This window comes from Hibiscus syriacus, unplaced genomic scaffold, assembly GCF_006381635.1.
Source record: "Hibiscus syriacus cultivar Baekdansim isolate YM2019G1 unplaced genomic scaffold, ASM638163v2 tig00110940_pilon, whole genome shotgun sequence".
NCBI lineage: Eukaryota > Viridiplantae > Streptophyta > Magnoliopsida > Malvales > Malvaceae > Hibiscus > Hibiscus syriacus.
Genome location: NW_024062923.1, coordinates 2,192,131 through 2,207,375, shown reverse-complemented (window position 1 = coordinate 2,207,375; position 15,245 = coordinate 2,192,131). Strand labels below are relative to the sequence as shown.

Here is a 15,245-nt window from a genome sequence, read left to right as displayed (position 1 = left end):
GAACCGTTGGATCTTGAATCCAGATCCAACGGCCTTCAATGATACGGCGCTGGAGGCTGTGACATGGAACCCTAACGGGTTTAGGTTTTCCAGAGTTGGGCCCATAACAACCGGGCTGTTGTGTTTTTTATTGTTTGGTTCGGCCTGTAACAAAAATGGCAATATTTAGTGCATATTTTATATATTTAATTATTTAATTATTTAACTATTTAATTACTTATCCGTATATATATATATATATATATATATATATATATTAATAGCTACATAATACCAAACTTATAATAATAACCCTAATAATGATAATAGTAAAACCCAATTGAATTTAAATAATGCCCCGGACAAATCGAGCATCTACAATATATACTATTTCGATCCAACCTTTTACAAAATTCAACCCGAATCAAATATTATTTAAAAAAAACTCGATTTTATCGGATCGGGTCAAAATCTATTGGGTTAGAATCAAGTTAGTATCCCTACACATAATGCTTAATTCAATTGATATTGAATTAACCACTAAAAAAATCAAAATATAAACAAGAACATAAGAAAATTTGTTTAGGTAATTCACATCGGATCAATGATCCACTATAATATTTTGAGCACAAAAGATACAAATCTCCAACCTAATACACATACTATTTGTAGGCACTCTCCCACATAATATTATGAATCCAAGCTATTCTTTCTCTTAAGTAATCCCCACTAATTACTTACATTTACAATGAATCATCAGAACTCTTAAAAGCACACTTACATTGTTTCTTAATTAGTTTAATAAAACTCATTTTCAAATAATCCAATAAAAGTCCTAGTTAAAACGAACACGAACATTGACAATCTTTAAATAAACATTACACATTCTTTGTAAGGCTTGAGACGTAAGTCTTTTTTAATTAAGTTTTTTTAATTAGTGTAAAGTTTTTCCCATGACAGATCAAATCTTCATTTTCAAACAAGAAACCTTCCATAAAATTCATACTTGTCAAACAAGTAACTTAATAAGTTGAACTTAAAACATCAATGTTTGTTTCTCGGAGGATCTTGTTAAAGTATATCAAATCTATAATTTTTAAATAAAAAATCTACTCAAATAAGAAAATTTTATGATAGAATGTCTTAATTCTTTTTGGTTTTCAAAATAATGAGAATTCTTTTCTAACACGTTATAATATGATTACAAAGTAGTATATGTGTAGGTTTCAAATCTAGATAAACTTACATACATCTATAGATAAAGATGTTTGAATTATCTAATATAAAATAATCTTCTAAAAACTCTCAACACCCTGTGAACAAAATATACCAACAAAATAACTTTAATATGACGAGATGGAAACCGTGCAAATCAATATTGATCCAATGTACATTGTCTCAACCACTATGATTTGCACCAACACAATTCAAACTTGAAATTTGAAAGCGGATAAATAAAGTTTATCACACACACCCACGGACTCATGATTGTGAACATTCAAGAAAGTTATGCACCTACACGTACAAAAGAGAGGGTTGTGGAGCAGACACACAGTGGAGGAAAATATTCTAGTTGATGAGTGGACCCTTTCGAGCATCTGGATTACTACGAATGTTCTGGTGCATATTCAGGACGAAAAGCTCCAAAACTCCATATGTAATTTTTCTCTCAAGGAATCATCCTTTTGAGTTCAAGTGGCAATATAAATACCCTCCCCCACTCCCCCTTTCTTCCTCACCTCATTCCTAGGTTTCAAAACCCTAAAATATTTCAGCCATATTACATCAAATAAACCAGCTATGGAATCTGCAGATAACCCACGGTATAGTTCCTTTTCCATTCTCCATCTTAAACTCACAACATGGTCATGCAAACCCGGGGATTCGATGTTTATGTTTATCTCGGTTGTGAACATGACGTACTATAATAACCACATTAATAGAGTAAACAACATACCAGAATGCAGTTTGAATGATTTAATGTTGTAATGCAGGAATAAATGTGCAGCATGCTTCAAACAGTACAACAGAATGGAGCATCTGGTTGATCATATGAGGATTTCGTTTCATTCGGTTCATGAACCCACCTGTGGAGTTTGTAAGAAACATTGCCGATCCTATGAGTCACTAAGGGAACATCTAATAGGTACGTAATTCAAGTCATATTTACATATATAGACTGACTCTTGGAACTTGACTCATGAAAACTACATATGTATACCTTGTTCATAAACATAGGTCCATTGCCTAAACAAGAATGCAAGAGCTTGTTCAACATCAGAGGCTGCAAATTCTGCCTAGCCATTCTGGATAGTCCTTATTCCCTTAGGATTCATCAAGACAGATGCCAGCTATCTGGTGTAAACTATGTATGTATTTGTTCAACTTTTCAAGTCAACTATATGTGTATTATGGCGTTTTTTGAGTTTTTTTTCCTTTCTTTCTTAATATAGGGGATACTGCCTTATATGGCTAACTTGGGTCTTCGAGATAGCTTGACCATCGACAATGGTTATTCACGAGGACCCCAAGTGGTTGCACTCGCATGCAAAACTGTTGGTGGTGGCAGCGATAGGTCATTAGATCTTTGTGCAAGGGTTTGCATAATTGATGAAAATGAGAATATGATCTTCCATTCTCATGTGAAACCTCCTATTCCGGTTACAAACTATAGGTATCACATTAAAATAATCTGTTTAGTTCTATTTCTTTATTTTTTTATAGATATACGTATTCAACACATATTCATACATGAATATGAAGATAATGATTTTTTAAAGAAAACACTTAAAAATTAAATAATTACATATTTATTCCATACTGATCACCTTAATCCGAGTACTATAGGTCCCTTGTTTAAATCACTTTCAGGTATGAAACAACAGGCATTCGACCGGAACATTTGAGAGACGCAATGCCATTGAAACAAGTTCAAAGAAAGATTCAAGATTTCCTTTGCAATGGAGAACCAACGTGGAAAATTCGATCACCTAAAGGTGGAAAAGCCAGGATTCTCGTAGGTCATGGTCTCGATCATGACCTAGATAAAATGCAAGTTGAATATCCACCAATCATGATAAGGTAAAAGTTTGAGAATGCTATATGTACGTACAAAAGTCAACCTGCACTTTTCTTTCCAAGAGTTAACTTGCATATATTCATGTCTATATTCTATGTTCTCAGACTTTCATTTTTATGAATATTCAAATTAAATATTCGTATCCAACTCATATATTCTAAATATAAATATGAAATTAGAATATATATTCATATCCGGCACTCACACCTAAGAATAATAACGTTTAAGTTATTTTCTTTTTAAGGATATAAGCTCAATGATGAAATTAATCTATAAGATTATGTTTGCCTACAGGGATACAGCAAAATATCCACCTTTAATGAAAACAAGCAAACTTAGCAACTCACTCAAGTACTTGACTCAAACATATCTGGGGTAAGAATTAAATATAGATCATCTATTTTCTCCCTATATGATTCGTATTCGTATCGTCTATCAATCGATCATTATCGTTAAAGAGAGACGGATACATCATCTTCTGTGATCAGATATGACATCCAAACTGGCATTCAAGACCCTTACGAAGACTGTGTTGCAACAATGAGGCTTTACCTGAGGATGAGGAGACAATTTCACAAGAGACAAGACAGTCCGCTGGCTTCCGATCCTCAAAATCGGAACAACTTCGCGTCGTGGAGACAAGGCGAGCTCGAGAGGATGTCCCCTGAAGAAATGCTAGCGATCTCAAGGTCTGATTACTACTGTTGGTGCTTGGATTCTGCATGAAACCTTTGAGAAATGGAAGCATTCTAAAAGAGAAAATATGAGAGTTTTCTTCATCCCCCATCACTTATATTAGCAATAAGAAGGAAGTATATTTGTTATTTCCATATATAATTTGTACTAGTAAACAGTTTATTGGATTATATATATGTATGTATGTACCTACCAGTATAAAGTATGCAATCATCTAAATAATAGTATTATATGGCAATTCCATTTCCATCTTCCCATATCTTTCGTTGTTTGACATCTTCCATCCTTGTCATAAACTAGAAAGAATGCCATTAGGTCTGTTAGTTTATATAAACACTTCTAAAAGTATTATGTAATAAGTTTGAGATTCGAGTTCCATCATTTCCTTCGTTCATGGGCTACACCTTTAAGGCAATATATCTAACATATTGTATACAGAAGTTCTTATTCTCAAGAATGCTCAATTGATCAGTTGAGTTATGAACCAAATATATAAAAACTTGCCAAAATTAAAATTCAACATATATAAAGAGACTTTTGCCATGAAATATGAATCATCAAACAACATTTGAAATCTCTAATGAAAATTTACCAGCGATTGACTGCAATTATCAGCTGCTTGTTATCTTGGCTTTGCTAGATATTGCTAGTTTTCTCCCAGGATGGTCAGTTGGGGAGTTTGGATTTTGAAGATCGGAAGAAGTTGTTTTCATATGTTTCAAGATAATATTTACCATTGAAGTGGCACCGTCTTCACCTCATGGTTAAATTGATTCCCTCTTATTAGGACCACTTAACACTCACAAGTAAACTGTAGATCTCATTGGTTTCTACTGGAATCAGATTTCCAGGAATTCAAACTCAGGTTTTCCTCGGCCTTCTTATGGCCTCATGGTTAAGTGTTTTGCACATTTTATTTGGAATCATATTCTGCATGTCTATTATCTAATCATATTCCGATATATTTGAAGAATACGATAAATTTGTAATATAAAATATTATTAATATTTAAATTCAATAACGTAGTAAAATCCCATCAAATCGGGAAGTCGCTACACGTAAAATATAATGATAAATTGATCTTCTTATTTTATTTCATAATGGGAAGTGAACATAAATCTTATTAAAAAACATGGAAGTAAATGAAGGGGGTTAACAAGGACGTGTACAATCACATTGAGAAGGGTTAACGCATCGCCCAACAGCTTTAGGTCCGAAGCTAAACGTGCAGTGTTGTTCATAATCTTGTTCAGTGCAGTTCATGTTTAATGAAACTGTGCATGTTGCAGCCTCCACCATTCTTGGCTCACTTCCCGAAAATTATTACAATTACATACACAAAATTATTAATATTTTATACCCTTCAACAAAAAAATATTCTTCATTTAAAAATAATGGTACATAATATTAACTTGTGTATTTTTATTATATATGATTTTTTTATTAACTTGATATGATTTTAAGATAATAATAATATTTCTTTTTATCACTCAGATTATTCAATGAATTCTTATAATTAAAAATAATGGTACATAATTTGTTCATTATAAAAATAATTAAATATGAAATAAAATAATATACAACAAAGAAAAAAGTGTTTTATTTAAGGTACAACATCATTGTTTCATACACTATCTCCAACATAGTTCAAACAAAAACAACGGGCAAATTTTCGAATAAAAAGAAAAGGAAGAGAAAGCAAAGGGTAAATTTCTGTACAAAATGCATTGCATTACGTGCTTCACTGTTCTAAGCCAGAATCCCATCCATCTCCTTCAGGTTCACATTGTTCTTTCTCAAAGAAATTTAATCTTTATATAAATATATACACACACACATGTACGTATATAATTTCCCAGAAGATGTATTATTGGCTACATAGATTTGAAAGTACAAAGATGATAACCAGAAACAAGTGAGCTTAAGGCCAAGGCAACGAATGCCACCAAGGACAAGGCCATTGAAGCTCTTGCCATCTCCGGGAACTTGTCCTTTCCCCAATTGGATTGCCAATCGTCGACTCGAACAGCTGCTGAAGATGATGCCGCTATGAGAAGATAAGCCAGCATCTGCCAAATTGAACAAAGAGTTCAGTGTTTCACTCGAAAACAGATTTATGATGCTAGTATGAAGAAAACAGGATCTGCTAAACTTATCTACTGGGGAAAGTGTCAGGCCAAGTTCTAAAGCCAGAAGAGCATAAATAACTTTAATGAGCAAAGAATGTAGTATTTTAGCCACAACAGATGAAGATTTGTTTCAGAAAGGTTCTAGAAACAGAAAGAAGAAAAGAACATAGCAAAGCACCTTGTCTGTTTTCGAGTGTGGCATCTTAAGATCGATATTACACATTACACAGACTAAAATACTCAATTACTCATATCCGACCCTCACCTCTAAGTTCGAGAAATATAGCTTAACATTATAAAACAAAAGGCAGAAACTCGGTTCATCAAATTAACTTTATTAGTTCCCAATTCCCATGTTACTAAACCCTAAAATCCATATCACTCAAACACAGGTCTATTCTATCTTTTTCAAGATTTTCATGTGTTTGAAAGGTCCTTGAAGGATCACATCCTCATAGTCGTATCCAAATACACGTCAATCACTATTATCAAACTCGGGCACTTAAAAACATGAAGAATGAAAACAACATTGTATAAAATACCTATGTTCAATACTCGTATATTCAAAATGTGATTATGAGAACATGCTCCTTTAAACATTTAGAAAAATCAAACTTAATCATATATGATGCATATTCATATTTGACAATCACTTTTGAACTCGAGTAACATAAAAGGCAGCTGACTTTACAACCATTGCTTGGAAATCAAGCGTTTCCAAAGATAACCCCAAATTCTCCACTACACAAAAGTACCAACTATTAGCCAAACCAAAAGCCACAAACATTATTCAGAAACAAAATTGGGAAAGCAAAAGACAGCATTATCACAGAGAAAAGGCATTAAAAAAGGTCATCCGAAAAGGGTATTCCAACAACTAACCTAACTGGACCAAATACCCACCAATTGTGTGTCCAACAAGGAGGTAGATACACCGGCCATAGGAGTCACCCACCACCAACCTTTATAGGCTGTGGTCCCTAAATTACCTCATCAAACCCATCATAACTCACAGGTGCACCCCGGACTTTTTTTTCCTAAAATATTTGTATCTGATGTTATATCCGGCACATACTCACATGAGTATGGTATGAAAAATTTTGTGTCAATACACATTGCTATCCATACTTACTGGCCTAGAAAATAAGGGACTTCAGTCTAAAGCTATACTGTTTAGAATTTGTATTTCTCTTGAACTAACTATGTTCAAAATCCATTTCCAACATACATTCAAATATACTCATATTTGATTATCACTCTAATACTCGTACTCGATTCCTACTAACATGGTTGGAGAGAAGAATTACCTGATCCAAAGCGAAATCTATGTAGCACCGGAGACGACTCCGCGACTTACGCTTGCCTGAGGTCAATTGGTAGGCAAGGTCATATGCTTGAATCCCAGAGTATACAAATCCTATCACATTCACCGCCATACAAAACCTGCATACCATTGAAGATCAAACACATTTGAACAACGGATTTGATATCAACATCATTAAGAAAAAACAATGGCTGGAAACACATAATCAGTTGAATCAATGATCATTTCAATTAAGAAAAATCCAAGAAAGAAAGCAAACCTGAACTCCTTGTAGCGGTAGAAAGAATCAAGAGCCCAACCTTGATTTCTATCGGTAGCTAGAACAGAGAAAGAAACCAAACAGAAACCAAACCCAGAAATCCTGAACCCCAATAAAGCCTTTTTAATCACCTTATCTCTCTTGGTTCTCCTTAATATGGAGAAATCAGGCCTCAATCTTTTACCACTACCAGAACCCAGTTTTTGCGTCTGCTCTTCAAGTTCAACAGTAATCGCAGTTGGCTGATCTCTGGAAGTGAGCTCCGCCCTGGAAACCGCCGCAGCAGGTGGTGGCTTGGAGTTGGGTTCAGAAGGTTGAGGTGACGATGTTGGTTGTGGTGGGGAAAAGCCGTGGCTGAGAGAAGAATTATCAGATGAAAGAGGAGAATCAACGGGGGAAGGATCGGATGGTGGTGATCGAGTGGTTTTTAGGGTCAATGGAAACTGTGAAACCGTGGCGGTTTTCGCTCTTCTTCTCCATGCTTGTGCCGTTCTTGTCGATCTTTTTCTTGCTGTTTCTCTTGTTCTTGATTCTTCTGCTGCTCTTGAGGTTGTTTCTGATGTTGTTCTTCCTGTTGTTGTGCTTGGGGATTATTCTGGCTCTCCATCATTGAAGAAGGTAGACTGATTGAACCCTCTGGTTATCAACACTTTGAAAGTGAAACGGTTTAGGAGTCAATCGGGAGATAAATTATTGGTTATTATTAAGAGGGAAAAAAGGGGAAATTATTAAAAAAAAATCAAGAAAACGACAGCGTTAGTTTCCTAAGACGTTCTTTCTCTTGTCTCTTGTCTCTTGATGCTACTTCCACTGTTGTGTGGTTTTTTTTCCTTCTCAATTTAGGAGATTCAAATTCCTTTGTTTCAAGGGCAGTGGTAGTAGTATTTTCCGGCTACTTTCCTGTCGTTTCTACTCTTCTTTTTGTTATTTTTTCGTTAGTTGTAGTTTGGTTCATTAATTTTCAGTTGTATTTTGTGTATTTATAATAATGCATTATCTTGATTTTTTTTTGTAATAAAGAGTATTATGTTATGGGTACTTTTAGGTTTTTGGTACATGTTTCTTTCATTAATCTTTTTCTTGGTCTACAGTTCTATAGAAATTTTTAGTTTTTGTTTTCTAGATGCATGCTCTCTTCGTTTGTGTGTATATAATATTTCGTTAGTTGTTATATATCTATGTTAGATAGGATTACGATTAAAGAAATATTATTATTTTTATTTATCGCTTTGGATATTCATCAAAAAAAAATTTATGTTTGGTGTTGGGGAATGTCGGAGAGTTTTGTATCTATATATCATTGTCTCAACTACTCATGCTCTTACTCTTTAAATTATCACCGCTAGCTAACTGCTATATTTTATTTATGATAATTATAAATATATTTATTCAACATATATATGACAAGATGTTGTTGATGTTATTTTATTTTACTAATGAATATATCAAAATACTATTTTTAAAAATAAAATTAACTTTTTTTTTTTTGAAGAAAGGAGATTTAGAAGAAAACAAATTTAATTAGTAGAGAAGTAGCTTTGTGTTCAAGGCATGCAAACCCAAGAGTTGGTTTGACCAATAAACCCACTACTTCGTTGCGTTTTACGAATTTTTTTATGTTCTTAATTAATTAGAGACAAAGGCGGCCAATAATATTAATAAAGATAAATAAATTTTGATTTGATTTTTTTAAAAAATATTTTTTAAAATTTTATATAATTTTTAAGTTAATTTAAATTTCTTATTCAATTTGAATTTAAATTTTTTAAAGTTCAAATAAATGAAAAATAAAAAATTAAATTAATATCTTTAGTCTTTAGCTAAACAATTTAATTATTTAACTGTTTGATACTTGATTCTTCAATGTTTTCTTCATTTTATGTTTGTTTTTAATAAAATTTGAACCATGTTTTCACTCCTCAATTGTTATAGAATATCTATGTAGTTTTAGTTTCTCCTTTTTGACAACAAATGTCTTCTTTTACAATCTAGTTAAGCGATTTTGCATCATTATCGTGTTTTTTCCTCTTCGTTTTAAGTTTATCTTGATCAAATCTTAATCACGTGCTCCTTTATAACCGTAAAATATTTATATAACTTTAATTTTTGACAAAAAATCTTATTTTTACAATTTAATCTCCTAAATTTACCTTTTAATCAATTCGATCTCTATAATCACGACTCCTTACAAAGTTTTTCTTCCAATTTTTTGACTCATTTACACTCACATCAGTACTCCATCCTCAAAATCCCTTCTTAAAAAATGTCAATTCAAAATTATTATACTATAATTTTAGATGATATTTAATTTATTAAATAACATTATAAATCTTGCTTACACAGAATAAAAAATATAAAAATACATTATATCATATGTAGTTAGATAAAGTTATTTAAATTTGAACCAATTAGTATCATAAACTTACAAATAATCATATTTAAATTGAATAAAAACCTGAACAAACATATTTGATTTGACTCTACTCATGTTTCATAAACTCAACTCTATATGATATCTGTATATTATAAATAAATAAATATCATATATGATTATAGGAAATCATTTAAATAAGAATCAATTAATACAATAACAATATAAATATTTATAATTAAATTAAATAACAAATCGAATAACTTAACTCAAATTTTATAAATAATTAAAAAATTTTTAATTCAATCTAATACTCATTCTTAGAAAAGACTCTTACTCGTACTGTGTGGCAACGGAGATAAGGTGGCTAATGATTTTAAACTAATTCCAGGGTTATTCGGGGGTGGAATATTTTTAGGTACCTCCCCCACGTGAAAGAGATATTTGGTTTTTCTCTTCTTTTCTTTTTTCTCGGCTATCGAGATCTTTACTTAAATTACAGTTACCTTTTTCGTTTGATATGACATTCTAAATTTATATTTAGGTTCGATTGCAACTCAAGTATAAATTAAAAATGTCAAACATGTTCATGTAAAAAAATACGAAGTATGTTTAATATTATTTTATAATAATGATATTAATTATGTTCATTGAAAATAAAGTATAAATAAAATAATTTTACTCTCAAGTTATCCCAGTTCAATTTCATTATTATCAAGTATTTTAATTTTGATTTAAATAATTTATAAAAATAATATTTCTATTTATTTTTATTTTTATTCAAAATTTTCAATATCACTTAAATTTAAACTTTAGAATAAATATAAAAACTTTAGATTATGAAATAACATTTGTTTCATCACAGTTTCAAATTGAGCGCTGCAAATTCAAAGTTTAGTATATATATGATCAATGGTGAATTAAGAATTAAAAAAATAAAGGTTTAAAAATTTTAATATTTTTTTTGAAAAAGAATGTGAATGGATTTTTTTACTCTTTTCTTTCTCTTAATATATTAAATTATATTTAATAATTTATCTAAAATAATAGTTATAAATTTAGCCTCCAAAAAGATTAAGTGCATCTTTCGTGACGATGACTCTAACTATTTAATTTGTTTCATTAATAATTTTAAGATTTAAATTTAGATTATTTAGATGTTATTACTATTTCATTTTATTAACTTAATAGTTAATTAATTAAAACAACTTAAATTTTAATAATTAAACGCAACTAAACTTAAACTGAACTTCAAATCTTAATTCCCGGGTTTAGCTCAAATTTGTTGCGATTAATTTAACTCGATTGCACACATACTCTAAAGGGTAAATTACACCATTTTTATTGAACTATACTCTCTCTTCTATTTTATTCATTGTATTTAAATTTTTCTAATTTACTCACAGAATTTTTGAATTACTTCTATTTTCATCGCTCTGAATTATTTTATTATTATTTATGTATGAATTAGTATTTTATTATTATTATTTAATATAAAATAAAAACAGAATATGGTTGGACGCCACTGTCGACCACCTTCGACCGTCGTAGATGGTGACCATTTGGTCTCAAATTTCATGGCTCTTGTTCGTCATGACACCTTGAGTCTGAATATGTCCTCCATTTTGCGGGAACATGCTCTGAAGTCCACGAATTGGAGATTAAAGTGAGGAAGTCGAAATGTTTCAATCGAGATTCATGAGTTTTGAGACATTTTATGGTGAAACAATCACCATATTCAGACTTAGGGAGTCGAGACGAACAAGACCTATGAAATTTGGAACTAAACAATCACCATCTACGACGGTCGACAGTGATGTCCGATCACCTTCTGTTTCTATTTTTATATATTCAATTATTATAAATAAAATAATAATAATAATAATAATACAAGGCTAAATAATTAAAAATAATAAAATAATTCAGAGTGATAAAAATAAGAATAATTTAAAATTTTAATAAGTAAATTAAAAAATTAAAAAATAAGATAAATATAATAGGGGAGATGGGAATGACATATTTTACCCTACTCTAAAACTATTCTTACAGAAATTTTTCACTGAGTTATCCGAAATCTACTTTTTAAAATTATTAATGGCTGCTTGAGATGAACAAACTAAAATTCGACACGTACTAAAAGTCAACAAACTAGTGTACAAGAAGCAAAAGCCAACCCGAAATGTACCTCATTTGGGTTTTCGACAATTGGGAAACTGATTTTTCGCCTATAAAAGGGATCAAAACCAGATCATCTTCCTCACCGTCTCTTCCACAACTCAAACAAAATTCCGTCACTTTGAAAGTGTTCTTGAGATTATGGCTATGAAACAAGTTGCTTGTTCTGCTATCAAAGCAGTGGCCAATTCTGGGTCATCCTCTGTTCTTACCAGACAACTCCACGTAAGCTTATCCATGTGCTTTTTTTTGCTCTTCATTTCTTTTCTTTTTTCATATTAAGTTGAAATTCAGTTTGGGTTATTTGTTGTCAAAATATTCCAAGTTTAGATTGACAGTTTTTTTGTTAAATAATCGAGTAATTTAAGTGAATTTGATGGCTGGAATTTGGGATCATCGAAAACAACGAAGGGCCTGGCTAGTTCCTTTGCATGCACTGGTGTGGCAAAGTGTGTCGACTCAGTGTCACCAGTCATGGATTATCTAATTACTATTTTTTAAAGTTCTTTATTCTTAATTAATAATATATTTTACTGGCATGTATCCTGAATTTAAATATTTGTATCCGATACATCAAAGCAACCTAGATTTTCAAGATTGATACGAATTTCATGTTGTTTTCCCTGCAAATCCGTTTTTCACTAGTGGTTTAAGTGTTAATGTCTTGTAATGTTTCTTACAGGCTTCTCCAGGGAGCAAAAAGATTGTTGGGGTGTTTTACAAGGCCAATGAGTACTTCACAAAGAATCCCAACTTTGTTGGTTGTGTGGAGGGAGCCTTGGGATTGCGCCAGTGGCTTGAGTCACAGGGGCACCAGTATATCGTTACCGACGACAAAGATGGACCTGATTGCGGTAAGCATTAAGATCCCTACTGTCCTTTTCCGATATGCGGTTAATGTAATATCATTTACCATCATCGAATGATGTTGATGCCTCCATGATCTTGCATAGGGAAGTAAATTTGGTTGGTATAGTAAGAATTCTGAGTTTATAATTTAGAATGCCAGTCCAGTTCATTACAATATGTTGGTGCCATGGTTCAAATAATTAATCTATGGCATCCTTGCTTGCTTTGATCTATTATTTGAACTTTAAAAATAGTGGAATTTTTTAATACAAGTTCGATTTTAATCACTCGTGTCCATATTGCAGAACTCGATAAGCATATCCCTGATCTCCATGTCCTCATATCCACCCCATTCCACCCGGCTTACGTTACGGCAGAGAGGATCAAGAAGGCCAAAAACTTGCAACTGCTGCTCACTGCTGGGATTGGCTCCGATCATGTCGATCTGAAAGCAGCTGCTGAAGCTGGTTTGACTGTTGCTGAAGTCACCGGAAGCAATGTTGTCTCGGTTGCCGAGGACGAGCTAATGAGAATTCTTATTCTCGTCCGAAATTTCTTACCTGGCCACCATCAAGTTATTACCGGGGATTGGAATGTTGCAGGCATTGCTTACAGAGCTTATGATCTAGAAGGGAAGACGGTTGGAACTATCGGTGCAGGTCGTATTGGCAAGCTCTTACTCCAACGACTGAAACCATTCAACTGTAATCTACTATACCATGATCGAGTCAAGATAGATCCGGAATTGGAGAAGCAGACTGGAGCTAAATTCGAGGAGGATCTTGATGCAATGCTTCCAAAATGTGACATTATTGTTGTAAACATGCCACTTACTGAGAAAACAAGGTCCGGTCTCATTACATTATCTATTGAATGTCCTAATGCATAGATTAATCATTGGTTAATGTCCTCTGTATTCCTCAAAATTTTCATTAAACTAATCAAAATCTGTATGATAGGGGGATGTTTGACAAAGATCGGATCACAAAGATGAAGAAGGGAGTCTTGATCGTTAACAATGCTCGAGGAGCAATTATGGATACTCAGGCGGTTGCTGATGCTTGTTCAAGTGGACACATTGCAGGTATGTTCCTATATTTGAAATTTGAAATGGTTAAACTATTATATTTAAATTTCAATAGGCCTCCGCACATGCAAGTTCGATTTTACATTTTTCGTCGATTTTTCAGGTTACAGTGGAGATGTTTGGTTTCCACAACCAGCTCCTAAGGACCATCCATGGCGTTATATGCCAAATCAAGCAATGACTCCTCATATTTCTGGTACCACCATTGATGCACAGGTATGTTCTTGTTCTATGTTTCGCTCTCGGACTTGGCATTCTTTCTTTTGCCAACAACTAAATTGAAAACGGAACTTATGCAGTTGCGGTATGCTGCCGGAGTCAAGGATATGCTTGACAGGTACTTTAAAGGTGAAGAATTTCCCGTACAAAACTACATTGTCAAGGAAGGTGAACTTGCTCCTCAGTACCGATGATTTCGTCTTCTTTGTCGATCAAAGACTTCGAATGTGTTCTGTTGTCAATCAACTTGGCTTTTAAAATAATGTGTGTTTGGGGATCCAAAAGTTTGCTTTTCGGATCAAAGTCCTCTGCAAATAGTGTGCCTTCTGGTGTTTTGAACTTGATGTTTTCGATTCATGAACGAAGTTGTAATGAGCTTAATCTTTAAATCTTAAAATATTTTAATTGAATCCTCAAAATATTATTATCGTATTAATCGAGTTCTTATTCTAGTTGTCAATGTTAACTCTGCTAATTCAGATATGATATAATTATACTAAAAATATATGGATCAAAATTTGAATATATTTATACTTGTCAATTTAACAATTAAATTTTGATATGTAATATTTTAGCATACTAAATCCAAATTATGTAATAGATAAACGTTTAATTAAAATTTGGTTCATAGATTCCAAATATACTTAATGTTATATCTGAATTAACATTTAACATTTTTTTTTGGATAAGTAACATTTAACATTTGATAATAGACTGATCAATACAAGTTTAGTAAACACAAGAGGGGGCGTCCGGTCGGCTCCCGTGACCCCTCCGTCATAAAAACAAGCAACCACGTTGTCCCTTTCCCTTGCTTGCTTTGCATTTACTCGATAAATTAAAAAAAAAAAAAAGGAAGGACTTCACGTGCTTCATCATGGGATATCTCGCTTTTTCTTTCAATTCATTTAAATTCGTGTTTTTTTCATCACGAACCCATAATTTCGGTGGTAAAAAAATTTGATTGTTCTCTGAGATTTTAGGATTGAGCATTATAAATATCAGAGGTACGAGCGTTTAATGTTAATAAGTTGAGAGTATTTTTTTGAACAAATATTAACTTATATTTACTCCATGT

At 32.4% G+C, this 15,245-nt stretch overlaps 2 protein-coding genes and 1 pseudogene across 2 annotated transcripts; 2 read left to right on the top strand and 1 right to left on the bottom strand.

Annotated features, from left to right (window-relative positions):
- Positions 1 to 1,959: 1,959 nt before the first annotated feature.
- On the top strand, positions 1,960 to 3,845 carry LOC120147722 (annotated as a pseudogene).
- A 1,705-nt stretch (positions 3,846 to 5,550) lies between these two features.
- On the bottom strand, positions 5,551 to 8,136 carry LOC120147721 (CASP-like protein 4A1). The gene is given in 4 exon segments (XM_039161031.1): positions 5,551 to 5,823; positions 7,191 to 7,326; positions 7,467 to 7,920; positions 7,923 to 8,136. Coding segments are annotated over 4 exon segments (939 nt in total). The 5' UTR covers positions 8,077 to 8,136; the 3' UTR covers positions 5,551 to 5,628.
- Positions 8,137 to 12,070: 3,934 nt separating this feature from the next.
- On the top strand, positions 12,071 to 14,550 carry LOC120147719 (formate dehydrogenase, mitochondrial). The gene is made up of 6 exons (XM_039161028.1): positions 12,071 to 12,237; positions 12,695 to 12,866; positions 13,167 to 13,707; positions 13,821 to 13,945; positions 14,052 to 14,164; positions 14,248 to 14,550. Exons 1-6 carry the CDS (start codon positions 12,154 to 12,156, stop codon positions 14,359 to 14,361), a joined length of 1,149 nt encoding a protein of 382 aa, XP_039016959.1. The 5' UTR covers positions 12,071 to 12,153; the 3' UTR covers positions 14,362 to 14,550.
- Positions 14,551 to 15,245: the final 695 nt, after the last annotated feature.

Bases quoted from the DNA above. Each gene is read 5' to 3' on its own strand.
- LOC120147719 (XM_039161028.1), top strand. From the start codon at position 12,154: ATGGCTATGAAACAAGTTGCTTGTTCTGCTATCAAAGCAGTGGCCAAT. The intron at 13,946-14,051 runs GTATGTTCCTAT...TCGATTTTTCAG, and splicing joins TTCAAGTGGACACATTGCAG to GTTACAGTGGAGATGTTTGG. The intron at 14,165-14,247 runs GTATGTTCTTGT...GAACTTATGCAG, and splicing joins GTACCACCATTGATGCACAG to TTGCGGTATGCTGCCGGAGT.